The sequence below is a fragment of the Diplotaxodon limnothrissa genome, linkage group LG14, assembly GCF_057381915.1.
Source record: "Diplotaxodon limnothrissa isolate DT_005_m linkage group LG14, D_limnothrissa_male_GT1.1, whole genome shotgun sequence".
Lineage (NCBI taxonomy): Eukaryota > Metazoa > Chordata > Actinopteri > Cichliformes > Cichlidae > Diplotaxodon > Diplotaxodon limnothrissa.
The window spans coordinates 40448242-40470155 of NC_140609.1; the positions used below are offsets into that span (position 1 = coordinate 40448242).

General features: G+C 40.1%; 1 protein-coding gene across 1 annotated transcript; it reads right to left on the reverse strand.

The window, feature by feature from the left end:
• Nucleotides 1-1024: 1024 nt before the first annotated feature.
• LOC146619512 (NACHT, LRR and PYD domains-containing protein 3-like) lies at nucleotides 1025-15995 on the reverse strand. Its single transcript, XM_085370232.1, is given in 13 exon segments — nucleotides 1025-1608; nucleotides 3124-3170; nucleotides 3902-4075; nucleotides 5738-5905; nucleotides 6118-6265; nucleotides 8015-8028; nucleotides 9055-9246; nucleotides 9461-9634; nucleotides 10397-12203; nucleotides 14877-15105; nucleotides 15253-15331; nucleotides 15686-15799; nucleotides 15889-15995. Coding segments are annotated over 13 exon segments (3798 nt in total). The 5' UTR covers nucleotides 15957-15995.
• Between the last annotated feature and the right edge of the window lie 5919 nt (nucleotides 15996-21914).

Here is a 21914-nt window from a genome sequence, read left to right on the forward strand (position 1 = left end):
AGGTGTAACAATTAAGTTTAACATCCAGGCATCCATGAAAACAGGATTTATTACATTTAACAGAGTTAGAAGTTAGCAGGAAGTTAGCAGGAAGTTAGCTCGCTAGTTTCCACCTAAATATGATATAGCATGTTCTGACTGAGAGATTACGGAAACAAATTCAAACATACAGCTCTGCTATCACTTCCAACATAAAGACAGAAAACTAAACAGCAGTGACGTTTGTAGGGTTACTGAAGTTGGGCTAGCTGCTATATAATGATGTGCTACGTGATCGCTAGCTACACAGCTATGTTAGCATAATAAACACAGTGAAGCTGGAGGATGAACGCTAACTTTTTTCCACTCGATAAAAGTTAACGTGAGGGTTCCCGATGGTTAGAGACAAATGCAATCGCATGGCAGGATGCTGTAAACGGACCAAACTTCAGTCAGGAGAACAACTGAGATAATCCATCCACAATACGAGGTTAGTCATTCATATACTGCAACAAGATGGGAATAGAACAGCTGCCTGAGAATTCAACATTAATGAATCAATGGTACAGAAGTGGAGGAAGCAAGAAGAATGATTTGACTTTTTTTGGACAACAGATGGAAATTAGCCTTTGGCTATAATCTGGTATGTTTGCATTCATGTAATTTCTTTTTTTTTTCATTAACATGCACTGTCCCAAGTAAATTTATAAATAAAGAGTAAAGTTTGACTTATCTGACCGTTTTGTTTCACTTAATGCGCCTTATAATCCGGTGCACCTTATGGTCCGAAAATACTCATGCAAAGCTAGTATAGTGGAGTCCAAGTATAAAAATATGGAACTGGATATGAGCAGACTAGATCCTCCTTTAAACCTAAAAATGTGCCAACAATCTTATTTTGTTGCTTTTACTTAGCCAAGACTCTTGCATGGCTGGTAGTGTTTACATGGCATAATTTACTGGAAATTCTGCTCCCTTTTACCTTAACATATGTACAAAGTTCAATCAATAGATAGATTAAACTACAGTTGTCATAAACAGTTGGTTACTCCCATTCCTGCAGGTCACACAAAGCTGCTGAGCACTTGTGCATTTCAACTGTAAACCAGAACCAAAGTGCAGGGTAGAGGGGCTCAGTGAACTTGCAGTGAAAGGTGTGGAGGTGGATCCGAGTGTCAGTGGAGACATCAAAGAAGGACAGAATGCCAGCTGGCCAGTCCATGTACACTCCAATTCTAAAGCAAGAGCCTTTATTGCTGGGGCGAAATGGTATCTCTTTTTGACTATAATTGTGCCACACGGAGTAATTATCCCTATGGCAGAGTAGTATCCAGGACCTCTCATTTCCCCCAAGCCAGTAGGATTTATCCTCACCTTTCCTCTGGATGCCCTTGTAAGTCACACCTATGGAAACAATCCCTCTCCACTTTACCTCCCAGTAACAACGTCCAGTGAGACCTTCTGTACATAGTGCCTGTTCCCAGTTATAAAATATATCTGGAGTGAAAGGCAGGAATTCCCATCGTGACTGTAAAACTGGCTGTTTTGACCCCAACACAGTCTTCTTGTCTGGCTTCAGAGCAAGGTTCTTGTGGACTGTATTATTGTCCAGTGTGAGACAGCAGGCATCTGATTGAAGAAAAGATTACAAACTGATAAAACAAGGAGCTTTAACAAAATTTAGTTAATCACACTTGCTACAAAAAGCTATTTTTCTAACTGCAGTGATTTTGAGCACAGCGAGCAGCCAACAACATAGACACTGTGGCTGATGATATAGAATCAGCCTATTTTATACAAGAAACATTTCTCTCCTTTCCCAAATGTGGGCTAATAACAGTCTTTTAAAGCCATTAGTTGTAATTAGAATGACCCAACTGCTGCATTTTGTTCTGTTTAATATCCAACTTGTTTGTTGTGAGTCTTGCAGAGGGCTGAGTTCACTAACTTAAGTTTTCAATGATTTTTATCTTGAGGATAACAACTGTAGCGCTAGCAAGCCAAATTAACCTGATTACTAGCAGCAGGTTTAAAAAGAAAAGCTGATGCACAACATGCACAGCTCATGTTTCTCTGTATTTTGCAGGTATGGAGATATTTTTGTGTTCTGGAAATGTGAGTTTTGTTATTTGCTTGTGTGCTGTTAAATTAGCACTTGCTAATATGATTTTAGTGAATTTGAGATTAAGGGTTGAATTGTGAATTTTTGTTACATTTGTTATATTTTAAAGCACCAAAACCTTCAATCCGGGTTGTCAATTTTTTGTTTTGTTTTACTGCTTAACTTTTTATTTATTATTTTTCTCAGTTGGGTTTTTGGTGATTTTTTTTAGTGATACATTACTTTATGTTATTTATTTAGCCCTTTTGTTGACCATTGAAAGTTTGACTTGATATTCTAAATGATTACTTTTTTGCATTACATTACTGTATGTGCTCTAAAGCTATAAAATGAGAGGCACAGCACAACATTTTGGTCGGAGAGTGACGAAACCTGCAGCTTCAGAATCTGTGAGATTGTTGGCTTTCAGCACCAACGGTGTGGCTGCATACGTGCCATCAGGTGAACAAGTCATGCTTTGTGTTTACATCGTTTTCCTTTTACCTGCTCTTTCATTGTTACCGTTCTAGCTGTTTGGTGGTTGTTGAAATCATTTTGTGAACTTTGAGCTGAGATTCTGGTGTTTCTGGCAAAATACATTTATATTTAAAAATCGATTTCTGGATTTAATGAATCGATATCACGTTATTCTAACTAAAATTAATTTAAATCAGGACATCGATTTTTTTAAAGGCACCCTTAGATAGAACATGATTTACTGACTACGTTCCTCTGTAATCCCATCATCATGGCGAATGAGGGTGCTGTCTGGGTTACTTTCTACAGTAAAAGCTAACATGTAAGCAGTTAAACCGCTGTAACTTACAAGCTTAGCTTCATCAAATCAAGGCAGCTTTGTTTTCATGACACTGATACTCAGGTATAAAGTATGCACATTTGTACAATATGCCTATTCTCTCAGTCATTACCAACAACATGCTTGTAACAATATATTACAAAGATAAGGTTTGACAAAATAATGACACTTTCTGAGCAGGAAACTTTCCAATTAAAAAAAAGGTTTTCACTAATTAATTACTTACACTTTCTAAGATCTGTTTTTAACCTCTGTGCTCCATTGTGGTCCAGCCTGAGATAAAAAAAAAAAGCAAACAATATCAGACCAACATGCTTCCATCCATCCATTCTCTTCCACTTATCCTTATCAGGGTCATGTGGGGGTTTTAGTCTGTCCCATATGGAAAAGGAATCTGACGCAGACAGACAACCATTCGCGCTCACATTCGCATCTATGGGCGATTTAGAGTTACCAATTAATCAAACCCCACTAATTGCATGTCTTTGGACTGTGGGAGAGAGTCACACAATCCAAAGAGTACCCAAACAGAACCCACACAGACACGGAGAGAACATGCAAACACAGAAAGGGACCAGCCAATGGTGGAGTACAAACCCAGGACCTTCTTGCTGTGAGGCAACAGTGCTTTTCTAAACCACAAGCAACTACAGAAACAAGCTGTTAGCAAATAAATGCAGTATTGATTAATCAACAGCGTTAAATCTACAGGAATATAAATTAGCATCAGGTTGATCATCAAAACAACTAACAGATAAAACTGGTTATCATGGATGCACCACTGCTTCAACATGTGAAAAATGCAAATTTTCATTTCATTTCATTAATAAGCACAATGAACCATAAAGACATAACTATTTTCGACTGGTGGGAATGGCAGCCTCAGTGTTTTTCAATTTTTCTTCTATGGGATGAACCATGAATTTGTCTGGTTTCACAGTTATCAAAAATTCTTTCCTGGTGCTTCTTTATATATCTCTGGATTAAAGCAAGGCTCTCCATACCTGAGTGTTTCCAGTCTGCATTGGGGATCCTCCAGTTTAGCAGTAAGAAGCATTGCGCCAAAGTCACCAAGATGATTGTAGTTCAGGTCCAGTTCTTGCAGATGGATGGGGTTGGATGTCAGGGCTGAGGCCAAAGAAGGACATCCTTTTTCTGTTATCTGACAGCCCGACAGACTGTAAACGCACACACAAAGGGAAAATGTTATGTTATACTGTATTTGGCAAAAAGGACACAAAAAAGGCCCCAACATGTTGCACTGATTTCCCATAATTGCCTACTGTTTAGATGTCTGAATTCCTGATTTTCTTTATCTCCTATGCCTTACTTTTACGGTGCATTCCAATTGTCTGTTTTGGTTAGCAAGGTTCCTAACTGATAGACGTCACCCAGAAGTATCTGGATGGCAGATGTTCCAAATACTAATTAAAGGAGCTTCATTGCTTCCTTCAGCATAGTATATACTGGGACCAGCCTTTATGAAAAGAGCTGACCATCCAACCATTTATGAAAAAAATCAAGATAATAAACAAAGTGGTGCAAAGTGTGCATGTTAATTGTAACCACTTTTTCATTTCATAAGCTGCTGATATAGTTTTTAACAACACAGCTGAACCCTGAACACATCTGGAATAAAAACTACTTCTCATCGAGTTGTTGCCTGGCGTGAATAGAAAAGATTTTTACAACTCTAGACCATGATACCCTGCCCAGGATAGTGTTACTGTGACAGGGGCCTAGGTCTCAGGTCCAACTTATTCCAAAATGATCAGTTTTGCAATTATGCCATCAGATCTATGGCTGTTTGCCTTGGACACTCAGGTGAAGGGAAGATTTGAATTTTAGCATTCACCAGCTGGTGGTAATCATTTGATAGGGATCGGGTGGCAGGGGAAGATGCTCAGTAGGCTTGGCACTTGGCAGAGGACATGGTTATGGAGATCTTTAATTTCTACCTCAGGTAGAACTTTGACAGCATTCCAGTGGAGCCTGGGGATGCTGAGCTCAAATGAACTATGTTCGATATCTCCTCTGCAGAGAGACCTTGCCATAAGAGGCTGTATGGTGGTTGGTGCGTGTTACAGCAATCACCAAACTAAATTATCCAACTTGACAGTAAAAATGAACATGTTGAAACCCTGGTACAAAAACAAACAAGCAAACAAAAAATACTGTACAAGGAGTACATTTTTTTCACTTGGAATACTGATAAGGGTTCATGTTAGGGGTGTGGCTAAATTACCTGCCACCTGCCAAAATAAATAAATAAAATACAGTTAGTTATGGTCAAAACATTAACATGGGGCCTTCAAAATACTGAGTTGAAAACAGCTATGTACATTTTTATATAAAGTCAGTATTTGTAAATGCAAAGTTCTAAATTTGTCAGATTAAACACTGAAAAAAATTATAATTTATGCTTTGATTGAAGTACTATAAACTTTAGTAGATCCCAGACAGTAAATTGTTTTCTTGTTACAGAATGTTATGGCCACCACCATTAATGAGGAAAGTGTCATGGTACTGTATTCAGCCAGGCTTTACTTTCAGTCGGGTGTCAGTGGAAATAAAGGTCAGATCTGGTACTCTGTTGGTTTGGGAGTAAGTCAAGTACCTAAGTGAATACTTTCAAGTTATTCAAGTTTATAGATTTAAGAGTAAGACTGACAGACTACTATAGAATGAGGTGGATGAGTACCACGTCAATACTGATGAAGACAGATTTTGAAGACCTAGTTCAGGCAATCCACCAGTTTCAGCCAGCTAAAAACAAAACAAAACAAAAAAAAGTCTAATACTAAGAACACAGCCAAGGTGTTCAGTTTAAGAGATCTGACCTGAGTGCCTTCAGTTTACAGTAAGGATTTCGTAGTCCAGCAGAGAGCATCACCACTCCTGAATCCAGCAGGTCATTGCTACTTAAATCAAGAACTGTCAGATGACAGACTCTGACAGCTGAAGCCAGATATCCACAGCTTTTCTCTGACAGACCACAGTAGCTAAGGCTGAAAAAAAGCACATTTGATATATTATTGTGAGTCTTTGCCTTAAAATACAAAGTGTTTTAAGGTACTGCTGTTGTGATTAGGCACTATATAAACTGAATTCAACTGAACTGAGAATTCTAACAGATAATATTGAACAAATGAAAACTGGAGACATTACAAATGAGAGAGCAATCAACAGGCCTATGCAATATTGCAGTTACCCCACTGACCTGAGAGTTTTTAGTCTACAGTATGGACTCTGTAAGCCAACACAGAGTTGCTTGACTCCTGAATCTTGCAGACAGTTGAAACTCATGTCCAGCTCTGTCAGCCTGGAGGACTGAAAGTTGAGCACTGAAGTCAAAATGCCACAGCTTACTGTTGATAGATCACAGGCAACCAACCTGAATGTTTAAAAGAGAAGGAAGAAAACCCCCCAATATTATATATGTTAATATAAAATCATTTTCCTTTCAGCTGCTCCATTCAAAGGTCACCACAGCAGATGAGCTCCATCTACCTCACCTCATCCCAACATGATCCCCTGTCATATCATCCCTCTGCATGTTCTCCTTTACTACAACCATGAATTTTACTGTGGTCTTCATCTTTTCCTCTTTCCTTCCTCTTTTCCCCCCCACTATATCCACTATCCCTCCTCTGTACATGTCCAAACCATCTCTCTCATGGCTCCCAGCTCAGGTGTCACTGTGATATATTCATTTTCATTAGTGTTCTGACAGGACAAGCAAAGCAAGCAATACTTACTCCTACTCCATTTCTCCTCCCATCTACACCATGGCACAACAACTCCTGGCCTTGCTTCCCTTCCAAATGGTCTCCTGCACACATAATAAATTATGCCGGATGCCCTTCCTGGCACAAGCCTCCCCATTAATCAGAGTAGTCTGTTATAGTCTTATCTCTATGTTTAGGTTGTGAGTGCCTATTTTATTTTGGTAGCGGTTTGTCCATGTCATGTTGCTAGTTCCCCTATTCCCCAGTCTTGTTACCCTTAATTAGTTTCAGGTGTTCCTTGTTCCCAACCTGTTTCCCTAAGTGTCCCCTAGTATAGATTTTCTGTGTTTTCCATTTATCCTTTAATGCTGTTGTCCTTGCCTTCCTGTTTCCCCATGTGTGTTGCTTTGCCTGGAGATTTTTATTTTGTATCTTGGACTGGTAAATGAACTGATTCTTATATAGCGCTTTTCTACTCAAAGCACTGTATACAACATGCCTCATTCAACCCAGCACTTCTAAACTCAAGTGCAAACTAATAAACATTCACACTCCAATGAACACATCAGAGAGCAACTTGGGGTTAGTATCGTGCCCAAGGATATTTGGCATGCAGACTAGGGAAGCCAAGAATCAAACCACCAACCTTCTAATCAGTAGCTGATCTGCTCTACCACCTGAGCCACAGCCACCGGTCTCTGGTATCTTGGACATTGTTTAATTTCTTTTTTTTTTTCAGCCAAAATAAGTGGTTCACTTATGGTTTTGTACTTGGTCTTAGCTTCCAGGAATTGAGACCATAAACTCTTCACAAAGTGTTCGCTGAAGCGAGAAAGTGAGCAGTGGGAGCATTTTCTATTTTCTATAGTTCTTAATATGTCTACTTCCCCTCCAGCATGTTTTGAGCCCCTTTGAGGACATTTGCTACCACTGCTACGCAGATGATATCCAGTTATTCATTTCTTTTAAGTCTCAAGATGTTTCTAAGCTACAGATTTTTAATGAGTGCTTAGATTCCAGGAAAGACTGAAGTCCTTGCATGCCCCTGATAGACACGTACCTAAGATAATGAATGCTCTTGGTCCCCTTGCAACATTTCTGAAATTGTCTAACAGGAACCTAGGGGTAATCTTTGACCTCACTTGGATGTTCATGTCAAATCTTTGGTTCGGTCCTGCTTTTATCACTTAAGAAACATTTCTAAACTAAGCCCTATTGTATCTCACACTGAACTGGAGATTATCATTCATGCTTTCATTTTATCAAGACGGGACTACTGTAATTCACTGTTTACATGTTTAAACAAAAACTCCTTGGAGCATCTACAGATTGTTCAAAATGCCGCAGCAAGACTTGTGACCAAAACATCTAAGTATTTACATCTGACACCATTGCTAATACAGCTGCACTGGCTCCCCATTGAATTTAGAGTCCACTTCAAGATTCTGGTACTGACTTATAGAGCTCTTCATGGTCAAGCACCTGCCTACATCATTGAACTTCTACAGCCTCATGTTCCTAGCAGGTCTCTTAGGTCATGTAATCATGGTCTACTTGTCATTCATCTCTTGTCACTCTCTCCCACTGAGCTTAAAATCTCTGGACTCAGTAGCTTCTAAATAACTAAAAACACATGTTGTCTGTTTTGTTTTATACTTTGTTATCCCTGTGTGAAGCACTTTGTGATCTTTTATCTTTAAAGGTGCCGTATAAATAAAGTTTTACTTGCTTTTTTTAAACTTACTTTCTCAGACTTCTCTTTTTTTTATATCAGAGAAGTTGCTCCCTGCTGGCTGTTTGAAAGAATCATATCTTTTATATGTGCTTTGCCTAACACAACCATTAAACATTTATCATGCTGGTATTTTCTTAATAATGTTTTCTTAAGTATCTACTAGTCTAAACAGTCTTGGCAGATGGCCCTGACCACCACCCAATCCACAGTGCAACAAACCACTATACCATATCTTGGGGATATGGCTAAGAGCTTTGGTTGATCACAGACCTCATTCTTTTAGGTCATTCAGGTTGAGTTCAGAGGACAGCCTAGAGTCTTCTAAACTTAAAGAAGACATTTGAGGGGGAGCATGGAAGGAAACCCTGGTGCAGACCCAGAACACACTAGGGAGATTATGTTTCTTGGCTGGCTTGAGCTGGAGGAGGTGAGCTCTGGGTATCTCTGCTTATTCTGTTGTGTCTATGACAGATGCATGGATATTTTTTCATTATGCTGAAACAATGGGCAGAGTTACATGTTCATAATTTAATTTTCTCAAGTAATGCCCACTGTCAAGCTGCAGGAATATATGTATGTATTTCCCAATGATGGCATATGCCTTTTAACATATTTTTGTATATATGGCTGTGGCATGAACTACCATATTCATGATAAACTTTCTTTATAACCTAGACAGTAATATGACTAAAACTTTCTTCATTAATCAAACCTGAGAACTTCGAGTTTACACTGTAGACTGCCCAAGCCAACAGAAAGCAGCTTCACTCCAGAATCCTCCAGCTTGTTATAATTCAGGGACAGGTTTATCAGACTGGAGGACTGGGTGCTGAGGACTGATGAGAGATCCTCGCAGCATGCCTCTGTGAGACTGGTTTGTTCCAACCTAAATGTTAAAAGAAACACATTTGTTTTTATTTCAGACATTTCATAAGTTTATCCGAGATCTTTAGTGCCTTAATAAACTACATGTAGGTTGTAAACAGTTTTAAAACACCAAAATTAGAACTGCATAGAGTGCAAATTCATAACAAATGTATGTCTTCACATAACACAAAATCTTACAAGAAACACATAAGCACACGCAAACTTTATCAAACCTCAGAGTTTTCACTTGACAGTATGGACTCCGCAGTCCAGCACAGAGTGAAATCACCCCTGGATCTTGCAGGTTGTTGTTACTCAGGTTTAGCTTAGTCAAATTACATGACTGGGAGTTAAAAACTGTTGCCAAAAATGAACAGATTTTCTCTGTCAGCTTACAGCCGCTCAGCCTGAAATAAGTACCAGTGGGGAAAAGACAGAAGTCATATAAGTAGATTCAAGTTTTATTTTGTCATTCATTAAAAAAAACAAAAAACAAAACTCGCCTCTTTCCCTGCGGTGGCGGTCTTTATCCTTCAAACTCAGGCCCTCTACCAGAGGCCCGGAAGCTTGAGGGTCCTGCGCAGTATCTTAGTTGTTCCTAGGACTACGTTCTTCTGGACAGAGATCTCAGATGTTGTTTCTGGGATCTGCTGGAACCACTCGCCTTGCTTGGGGGTCATTGCACCAAGTGGCTGGCATCCAGAAATCCTACCAATGGCTGGACAGAGCTAGACTAAAAGACAGCACAGAGGCACTAATCATGGCAGCACAGTAACAAGCTCTAAGTACAAGATCCATAGAGACTGGAGTCTACCACACCAGGCAAGACCCCGGGTGCAGGCTGTGTAAAGATGCCCCTGAGACAATCCAGCACATAACAGCAGGGCGCAAGATGCTAGCAGGCAGGGCATGCACGCCATAACTAATGGTGATGGCGTTCTATGTATGCCAATGGTGCAATGACCCCCAAGATAGCCGAGTGGCTCCAGCAGATCCCAGGAACAACATTCCAGATCTCTGTCCAGAAGAGAGCAGTCCTAAGAACAGCTAAGATACTGCGCAGGACCCTCAAGCTCCCAGGCCTCTGGCAGAGGACCCAAGCTTGAAGGACAAAGACTGCTCCGCAGGGGTGAGAGGGGAATTTTTTGTTATATATAACATCAACCTACAGAGCTGTGCTGGAGGTTTTGACCACTGGCAGCAGCCTTTGAAGAGCTTCCTCTGATGCAGAGTATTTCTTTAGGTCAAACACATCCAAATCTTCTTCTGATGACAGTAAGATGAAGATCAGTGCTGACCAATGAGCACGTGATAGTTGGTTTGAGGAGAGACTTCTTGACCTCAGTGATTGCTGAATTTCTTCCACTAGAGAACTGTCATGCAGTTCATTCAGACAGTGGAACAGATTGATGCTTCTCTCTGGAGAGATTTTTTTTCTGATTATTTTCTTGATGTACTGATTTGTTTTCTGGTTCACTTTTGAGCAACTTCCTTGCTGTGCTGGCATAGCAGAGCCTGCTAGGAGTGCCTGGTTGGTTTCCAGCGAGAGACCCAAGAGGAAGCGGAGGAAGAGATCTAGATGTCCATTCGGACTCTGCAAGGCTTTGTCCACAGCACTCTGGTAAAACTTTGCATATGTGTTGTCCTTGTTTAATAGTCCAGACCATTTGGATTTAGACTGTACATCAGACAGCAGATTGACCCCAGAATTGATGAAGGTCAGATGGACGTGAAGAGCAGCCAGAAACTCCTGAACGCTCAGATGGACAAAGCAGAACACCTTTTCCTGGTACAGTCCTCTCTCCTCTTTGAAGATCTGTGTGAAAACTCCTGAGTACACCGAGGCTGCTCTGATATCGATGCCACACTCTGTCAGGTCTGATTCATAGAAGATCAGGTTTCCTTTCTGAAGCTGGTCAAAAGCCAGTTTTCCCAGAGACTCTGTCATCTTTATGGTTTCTGGACTCCAGTGTGGATCTGTCTCAGCTCCTCCGTCATACTTTATGTTCTTTAGTTTTGCCTGAACTACCAAGAAGTGGATGTACATCTCAGTCAGGGTCTTGGGCAGCTGTCCTCCCTCTCTGGTTATCAGCACATCTTCCAGAACCGTAGCAGTGATCCAACAGAAGACTGGGATGTGGCACATGATGTGGAGGCTTCGTGATCTCTTGATGTTTTGGAGGACAATACTGCCCTGCATTTTATCTTTAAATCTCTTTTGAAAGTATGCTTCCTTCTGTGAATTAGTAAATCCTCTGACCTCTGTCAGCATGTGGACACATTCAGCAGGTATCTGATTGGCTGCTGCAGGTCGTGTGGTTATCCAGAGGCGAGCGGAGGGAAGGAGTTTACCACTGATAAGGTTAGTCAGCAGCACATCCAGTGAAGTTGACTTTGTTACATCACTCAATGTTTTATTGTGCTTGAAGTCCAGAGGAAGGCGGCACTCATCCAGACCATCAAAGATGAACACAACTTGGGGCTTGTCATAGTTGTAGGTTTCTCCTTTTGTTTCAGAAAAGAAGTGACGAAGAAGTTTCTTCAAGCTGAACTTTTTCTCTTTCAGCACATTCAGCTCTCTGAAAGTAAATGGAAATATAAACTGAATGTCCTGATTGGCTTTGTCTTCAGCCCAGTCAAGAGTGTATTTCTGTGTTAAGACTGTTTTCCCAATGCCTGCCACTCCCTTCGTCAGCACGATTCTGATTGGTTCATCTCTTGTAGGTGAGAGTTTAAAGATGTCTTCACATCTGATTGTTGTTTCTATTTTGTCTCTTTTCCTAAATACTGCTTCAATTTGTCTGATCTCATGTTCATTATTAATCTTTCCAGTCTCTCCCTCTGTGATGTAGAGCTCTGTGTAGATCTCATTGAGGAGCGTTGGATTTCCAGCTTTAGCAACTCCCTCAAACACAACCTGGAACTTCTTCTTGAGATTACATTTGAGTTTCCGCTGGCAGTTGATGGTGTAGGTTTCTGAATCAACAATCAACAGAAATAATAATGAGTGTTTTTGCCAAAATTTGTATAAACCCATTTTTAAAAAAAATTGAATGTCAAGTAAAATGTAAATAAGAACAGAATGTAAATGTAAAGGTGAATTAGCAAGTCATTTAAATACAACAACACATGTTTAACCCATAAGGACAAACGGGGACAGAGGTGTCACTGGGGGTTCTTATGGGAAAATGAGGTAAGTTTCTGTTAAAGTTTCAGAATTGAATCCCCCATAGTTTTCCTGACTGTAAAAATGGGTCTGGGCTTTTATTTGTTAATATGATTTTGAATTGCTTAAATTCTCTGATCTGCATTACAGCCATCATTTATATTCATTATATATTTGTGCACAAGGCATGGATAACTAACACCATAAATACTTACAGATTTATAATAATTCTACTGCTATCCAGACTTTTCCGTAAATCGTGGTTATTTAAGCAAGATAATGACATTTTGCATTTATTCCAACTGCATGGATCCATAGTAAAAGACACTAAAATACTTCATATAAACATGTAAACAATATTCAAGTCAGTGTTTATGCTTGACATTTCATTATGCAAGTTATTAAAAGCCTAGAAGAGGGAACCCCACAACTACGACCAAAGCAGACGTGACGCCGGACCACCACCCACTGACTCTTTCCCCCACCGATCTAGGAGCGGTGCTGAGCAGGATTAATGTCCAAAAGGCTGCAGGTCCTGATGGCATCCCCGGGCGTGTTCTCAGAGCGTGTTCTGGGGAGCTTGCAGGAGTGCTGACACACATATTCAATCTGTCCTTGGCCCACGCTGTGGTACCGGTCTGCTTCAAATCCACCTCCATCGTCCCGATACCCAAAAACTCCAACCCATCTTGCCTCAATGACTACCGCCCAGTAGCACTCACCCCCATCATCACAAAGTGCTTAGAGCAGCTGGTCCTAGCACACTTCAAATCCTTTCTCCCCCCCCACCCTGGACCCCCACCAATTTGCATACCGCCAGAACAGGAGCACAGAGGATGCAGTCTCCATCGCACTGCACTCTGTCCTCTCACACCTGGACAACAACAACACCTACACCAGAATGCTGTTTATAGACTTCAGTTCAGCATTCAATACAATCCACCCCTGACAACTCATCAGGAAACTGACAGACCTGGGCATCAGTTCCCTCATCTGCAAATGGTTACTGGACTTCCTGACCAACCGCCCCCAACATGTCCGGCTGGATAACCACTGTTCATCTACAATCACGATGAACACCGGTGTACCACAAGGCTGTGTGATGAGCCCTTTCCTCTACTCCCTCTTCACCCACGACTGCAGACCTGCTGATGGTTCCAACACCATCATTAAGTTTGCAGATGACACCACGGTGATTGGCCTCATCAATGACAACAATGAGGCCGTCTACAGGGAGGAGGTGGATCGTCTGGCTGAGTGGTGCGACAGAAACAACCTGCTGCTTAACACCGAGAAGACCAAGGAGCTCATCGTGGACTACAGGAGGAATGCTGACCCACATCCACCCATCCACATTAAGGGGACGGCTGTGGAGCGTGTGAGCAGCTTCAAGTTCCTGGGAGTCCACATCTCCGAGGATCTCATCTGGACGACCAACTGCTCCAAGCTGGTCAAGAAGGCTCACCAGCGCCTCTTCTTCTTGAGGACTCTGAGGAAGAACCACCTGTCCTCAGACATCCTGGTGAACTTCTATCGCTGCACCATTGAGAGCATCCTGACCAACTGTATAACAGTCTGGTACGGGAACTGCTCTGCCTCGGACCGGAAGGCGTTGCAGAGGGTCGTGAAAACTGCCCAGCGCATCGCCGGAGCACCACTTCCTGCCATAAATGACATCTACAGGAAGCGGTGTCTGAAAAGGGCTGGGAAAATCATCAGAGACCCCAGTCACCCATCAAATGAACTCTTCACCCTCCTGCCCTCTGGGAGGCGCTACAGGAGCCTCCGGACTAAGACCACCAGGCACTGGAACAGCTTCTTCCCCACAGCTGTCAGACTCCTGAACTCTGCCTCCTGACATCTGACCCATGTTAACACATGGACTGAACATACACACAACTACTAGCACTTTATATAGCCTCTGTAAAAAGTAGCCACATATTTCACTTATCTTAACGGCACTACTGTATAATTCTGTACAAACAATCATTCTGTACAATATGATAATTATAATTCTACAACTGTTCACAACTGTTTATAACTTGCATATTTCTGTATAGTTTCATATTTATATCCTGTTCATAGCCTGTACAAAGCTTGTATACCCACTACAGCCTGTACATACTTATAGCATATTCATAACAGACCTTCATACCGTGTACATTGTAACATACCCATAATAGACCCATTTTTGTACCCTCATACCTATAACAGACCCATTTCTGTAATATATCTATATACCTATATTATTGCTCATATATATTTTGTAATATATCTATATCATGGCTAAAGGACTTCTGGATGGATGCAAACTGCATTTCGTTGCCTTGTACTTGTGACATGTGCCATGACAATAAAGTTGAATTCTATTCTATTCTATTTTAACAAAAAATATGTGCTTGTCAGAATACTAGTCTGGATGGTATCATTAGTATAACCTTTTGATATTTTTTCTCAACAACTGTTTCTCGGCATTGTCTTACTGCTCTGAAGTGACTCAGCTAGTTCCTCCTGATTCATTCTTCTCAGAAAATGCAGCGTGATTTCAAGAAAAGCTGTTCTGCTGCTTCTCAACTGTTTTTTTTTCTTAATGTCTCCCATCTCCTCAACCTCACTCCCAGTCTCTAAATATTCAGAGTCATCTTGGCTCAAAATCCTCTGGATCCTCTTCAGTTCAGTCTTCACAAATCCTGCTATATTCTCCTCAAGTAACTGTATCGGAATGAACAGATAAGAATAGAACCACAATCAGTTGTATGACTTGTGAACACTAGTCTGAATAGCACTGCATGGATCATGAAAATGCAAGATATTTTAATTGATTTTAAAAGTGGTAAAAGGTTTTCAACAATCACATACTATAAATATGGAATCCATGTCCTTTGGAGTTTTATGACCACATGAGAAACTGTCAGATTCACACTTGTCCCCAAGATCTCTGCAAAGAAAAATATTATTCATAATGTGTTGTTATAGATTATGCACACACTGCCTATAGAAATAAAGCATTAAGTCATGCTTGCACTGATTATATTTCAAAGACCTCATCACAGATCTCATCATCTTAACTATCACCTGCATGCATAGAGACAATTCTAAGAAGGCTAACAAAGCTAGTGAAACTGCCAAAAGTGTGAAGAGAGAAGAGGAATTTAAAAAATAAAGATGGAAGTGACAGGAAATAAAATCAGGATGACATCTATGACAAACACTTTTCAATGTTCCCATGGCTTCTCTAATAACTATTAAACCAACCAAATCTAATCTTTTTTTTCAGTTAGTCAAGTCTTACATGTTTTCTGAACCAGACTGTCCATCTTTGAATCTAAGAGGTTCAGACTTTGACCAGTTGCTCTTCATGGACACAGAGCTGGGATCAGAGCACTTTGCTTTCTCCTGATGACTACTGAGATCAAAAGAAAGAGCATCAGAAACTCAAAAAAATAAAAATCTAACAGTGCAAACTTTAACACTTATATCTCAACAACATCTCACGTCTTTCCTGAAGAAGATTGTCCATCTTTGAATCTAAGAGGTTCAGACTTTGACCAGTTGCTCTTCATGGAAACACAACTGGGTTGAGGTTGAGGAGACTTTGGACTCTCCTGATAGACCCTGAAATAATAAAAGAGAATGAATTAAAAGGATAGGATGTCAGTTGTTAGTCTGAGTAGACTTATCTGTGAAAGTGGTCCAGTATGTTTCCAAGGAATAGACCAAAATTGAATTAATTGAATTAGGGTAACAGAACAGAAAATCATCCTATGGTATGTTTTTATTTATTTATTTTTATTAAATTATTTTTTGGGGAAGCATTTTAGCCTTTATTTGATATAAGAGCAGACAGACAGAAAAGTGACAACAGAGAGAAGGGGAGGACATGCAGCAAAGGACTATGTGAGATGTTATGGCCTGCGCACCGACTGAGCTAAACTGACTCCCAAGAATTTCTCCTAAAGGGTGTACTGCCAAATACACTTGCATAGCTGTTCAGGCATAAGGAGTTCTGTAAAAACCTCTGAATTTCACGGATGAGCAGACTTGGGAAACAGTCAGTGAAACAACAATAAGCCTTGGTGCCGCCTCAACAACAGAAAGCATAACTTTTCAGTCTTTACTTTTCATCTGCAGAGTTTTGTCCATCTTTAGGATGACTCTTTTCTGTGCAGCGAAATTCACCAACCTCAGGTCTCTGCTGCTGCAAACTTTAAGGAGAGCAAGAATATATATATTTTTTGTAGTTGTTTTCAATTTCATATGATGAGAAACGATGAAAACAGATGTTACTGTGATTTAAACTACCTTTTCCTGTTGGAGCATGCACCTAACATAAAAAAAAAAAAAGAAGTGAGAGAGTGAGTTGCTGCAAAATCAACACTGAAGCTGAAGATTGTTTTTAAAATGACAACAAATTATAAAAGAAAAATAAACATTTAATAATTAGGACTTACTTGGGTTATTCCTTTCAGGATCCATCACACCAGCAGATCATTGTATCCTACACACAGCTGCTTCAAAAGTGACTTTTACGATGATCTGACTGAATTATTAAAAGTTTATTAACACAGATAATAAAAAGTTAGATCCATAATTGCCAAAAACATAAAGCAGGAGAGACACTTCTCAGACAGCTCTCTTTCCTCCAAGCTGCTATCAAACTGTAACATCATGAAACCAGTTCAGCAAGTGCAAGTTGGGGCAAAGAACTGTGGCATTCAGAGGTTGACTCGAATGTAGCAAAAGAAAGAAAAAACTAGCAAGGTATAGAGTAGGTGTTTGGCTATGTTGTTCATAATCTTCAGATACCAGAGAAAAAGAATTACTCAAAGTAATAATCATTAATAAATTACAAACTATCGAAATGACTGGATGGTCTTGAATTGGTAATTTTGGCTTTATAGGAATAAGATTGTTTTAAATACAAGAAGAAGCTTAACAATAGTGCACACATATTGTTTTCTTTTCTAGTCCTTTGAGAAAATTATATTTCTTTACAGCCTAGTTTTATAAATGATGTGATCTGTTCTAATTAACCTCCAGTGGTAACAAGCTGCAGACATGGCTACATCACTACAAGTCTAAGCTGCCCTCTGATGGCAGCAGAGTGGAACTAAAGTGATGTGCAGGCATGTCTTTAGCTCTGTTTTGAATAGACCCAGAAGTGGTAAAAGAATTGTTTAGTAAAGGGCAACCGTATTCAGGCATCAGTTTTTCACTAGGTAAGTAACACTACTGTCTCTGTCTGATCAACTGACAATCATAATGCAATCTTATATTTGTTAATGTGTTCAAATGCAAATTTAGTTGACCCAGTGTTTAAAATAAATGGCTAAATAATGTGTTAAATGTCTAATCTTTACATCAAAAAATACATATTTGGATTCTTTGATTAGAACTGTATTCTTTTTACAACCAGGACAGGAGAGGGAAGAAGCAGAGAGAGGAAATGAGATGGAAGGTACAGTAGATTAATTGGACACTAAAAGAGCAGGAAAAGTGAAGAACACGTGAGCATCCAAAACACCAGACAGAGGTAATGCATTTTAAAAGGAGTCATAATTGCACAACAGAAGCAGAATCTATGAGACCAGAGCTGCAAAAAAAACCTGAACAATGTCAACATAAAATCTCACATGACTGCTTCATCAGCAATGTGATTTTAATACTTAAAATCTTCTACTTAAATACTTAAATCAAATGTAGTAAATAACTTTTAAAAGGTGCTGTTACTGAGCAAAAATCCAAAAGATTTCAGGGCTGGGCTAATTTCCCAATGTTTCAAGTTCCTAGCAACAGCCCTGACGTGTACGCACAAACACACACATCTTATGTTGAACGTTGATTTTGACTTTAGTTATCTATAGTCTGTGTTTCTGTTCCACACAGACACTCTGCTTCAACTCTATAAATCAGGAATGTCAAAGTCATTCAAAGTCATCTTACATATAGAACACTTTGATATTAAGTGGGTCCACCAAGTGAATTTTGAGTATAAAGAAATTTTACTACACCTTTAATCCCTGAGATATCTTAATATAAGATAAAGAAGTGTAATTTCAATAGTACATTATGTTTTTCTGTGCAAAATTACAGGAAAAGTTCTGGTAGCTCAGTGCCCACTGAAACGCACAGTTGCGGCTTTCAGGAGTCATTTGAATTTTGCGATTGCGTGAACGGTTGAAGAAGTAGGTTAGTTTGACCTAAAAGACCTCGTGGGTTAACCTAGTTCCAACAGTTCTCTCATCAGTTTTACTGCAGCACTGCACATCACCTTTGTTCTTGAAACTCGGTACCATTGCACTTCTCAGTTCCTCCGGTATCCTCTCACTCTCCTGGATTGTGTTAAACAAGCTGGTTAAAAAGTTCATCAGCAGGTAGTTCATCTGGACCAACTGGACCCTGCTGTAGCTGCCCTCACTTCCTCCTTACAAATCTTCTGCATTTCCTGAAGAACCGTCTCCTATTTCTTTCAGATTGCACCTCCATCATATTCAACCTGTGCACCTTCCTCCACTTCTATTTTACGTTACGTTCCTGCCCTTTCTTGAACCATGGGTTCGCCACAGTCATTTCCATTCTTATTCTTCTTTTTGCAAAATTTGCTACTATTTGTTCTTCAGCATTTATCTCATTAACACCACACCTGCCCAACACATCTAAATCCCCTCTGTTCCCTTCACCTACATGTTTACTGAGGCTCCAGATTCTTACATTTGAGCTTCTTCCCTCTAGTCTAATAGTTACTATTCCTCTTACACTTTCCAGCTTTCAGTTTAAAGTTCTCAAATTTGATCATTTGTCTGATCTTAAAATTACCAACAGCATTATTTTTTTATGTAACTCCTCTGAGCTCCATACAAGCAATGACTACTTTAAGACATGCAGATCAGTGCTTCTTCTCTCACTCTTGCATGTGGCTTAGATGGTTTAAAGCCTGTGCACTGTCCATCGAAGTCCTCCAACCATCCTCTCTGAGATTAACTTAAGATCTACAGTATGTAGCGAACAGAAGCCAAAACTGGAGTAATATGTGATTTCCTGTTAGTGCTATAGTTATGTCACGTACAGGTCTGGTGACCCACTGTTTCTGTGTTTGGTTTAAGTTATTTTATTTGAATGATTGCTTCCTGCTTGTATTATATTTATAGTTCCTGGTGTCGTGTCTCCACTGAAGGTTTCCTTCTGTATTCTTGTTCTCCTTATTTGTCTCCATGTGTTGTATGCTTGTCTCAGTTCTCTGTCACTGCGTCTTCCCTGTGTTCCTCCCCAGTCAGTCACGTCTCCTTGTCTGTCTTCTGTTTCTTGTCCTGTGTTCAGTGCATTGAGTTTTGAGTTTTCCCCTTCATCTCATTATGTCAGATTAGTCCCAGCTGTGTTTGCCTCCTGTCTCCCATTTCCTTGTTAGTCCCTCGTGTATTTAAGTGCTGTGATTTCCCCTTACAGTGCTGTTTTTCTTCTGTGCTCCTGATGATGTTCTGGTTCTCTGTTTTGAGCTTCATGTTTTGAGTTTCTAGTTTTGTTTTCTTGTATTACAGGTTCGAGTTTTCTCCAGCAATGAAGCTGCTGTTTTGAGTTTATTCCTTCGTGCACGAGTGCTGCGTTTGGATCCTTCATCCTGCCGGCCACAGCACACACATAGACAAGTCTTACCACAGCATTCTGTATAGTCTGAAAGGGATCCAAAGCTTATTTGTTGAAACAAGTAAAAAGACTTTTACAGTAAATCAAACGATAAGAGAAAATAAAAAAAAGACTGACTTTTCCTTTTTTTTAATGCTCCAAACCTGAAAACAACCAATGACTTTTGTTTCTGGGCCCAAGAACCACAGGGTCATGTCTCTAATGTAAACTTGCAAAATTAGAAACTGAACATGCTCCGACTGAAATGCCCTAGAATCTGAGTTTCTTTTTCCTTTTCAATAAAAAGGTTAAGGGCAATTTAGTTTTAGCATTTTTTCTTCCTCGTAATGAACGTGACATTGGTGAACCGGTGTGAGAAGAAATAATAAAAACATCTCCTCCCATGATTCAGCGTCTTTCACACTAAGTATTAACGTCAATAACACAATATAATATTAAGCGCAGATGATATAATAAGTTTATAATAATATAATATCAAGATGACAGACACAGAATCACAGCTGAACTGGATTAAATCTGTCATTCGTGGATCAACGCCGCCCTCTAGTGGACACAGATATTCACATAATGTCGCTATGATGACACGGAGCTGTCAGCAAACACAGGTTTGTATATTAATACAGTAATTACAACAGATAACACCGTCTGGTAAACATTAGCTCTACACAATAACAACAACAATGAACGTATAAATGGAAATATAGCCTGTGAAGCCAGGCTACTACATGCTTCACTATTAACGTGGCTACTCTCACACTGCAGTAACAAAGTGTCTACATGGGTGAATTTCCTCCATTAGTCTGGTAACGCAGGAAGATAAATAAGCAGGGTAAGAAGGCGGGTGTATCCACCCCCACTTACTTCCACCAAGTTCTGACCAGTCCATCTGATCCTGGGAAAGTTTCTGTGATTCATCCCACCAGCCACAGTGCACAGGGAAGCCGTGGATCTACAATCATAACTGCTTTGCCCCCAAGAATGTCAGGAGTCTTGAAGTTCCACTTTTGTCTGCTCTGCAGGCTCGGAAGAAAATATTTACATGAAACGCTTCCAAAAGTGAAGGACACACCCGAGCCATCCTTCAAATTCGGGGAAATGAAGGATGCATTTGAAGCAGCCTTCGTCTCGTTGCTGTGACGTAATCGGCCTTCAAAGGATGCAGCCCCTGAATTGAGACACAGCCTATATCTCTGATTCAGGGTGGACAATCTGTGGACACAGCCCCAAGCTCAAGTTTGACAACATGGACGTCCCTTTTTACTCTCTGAATCTCTGCTGTGTAGGTGAGGACCTGCTCTGATGACTTCAACAACCTCTGCTCTGCGGAGCAGAGGAAGCACCGCCTCCTTACGTGCAGTGTAGGCATATTAGGATCTGAGGTACTGCAGGGTGGCAGGAGGACTTTTTAACAAGCAACAGTAGTAATTTGTTTTTTGTCAAAGCCACAGAGAGCCACTGTAGTTGGATGAAAGAGTCACATGATCCAGATAAAGATTCAGAACCACAGATTTGTGACGTATGCCCCAGGATGTAGTATGAAGACTAAAGATGTGCTTCAGTCACTGAGTCCTGCACAGCGTTGTGGGAATTGCAGAGCATATGGTACACACAGTTCTTCTGTTAAAAAGCATTTATTTAATCATGACCAGAACAAAAGATTACAAATGATCAGCAGATACATGAAATATATCTAACAGAACACATTATTGTATCATTGCAAATATAACTATGTAATGTTAATTAATATAACAATGTGCTCTATGAGGTCCTGAAGTATTCATAAACAAGGCAAGTACATAAGTCCTCATGTAAGATAAATAAACTGAACAAAGCTACGCTGGAGTCCAAGAAAAACACTTTAGAAGTGAACATGAGCAGAA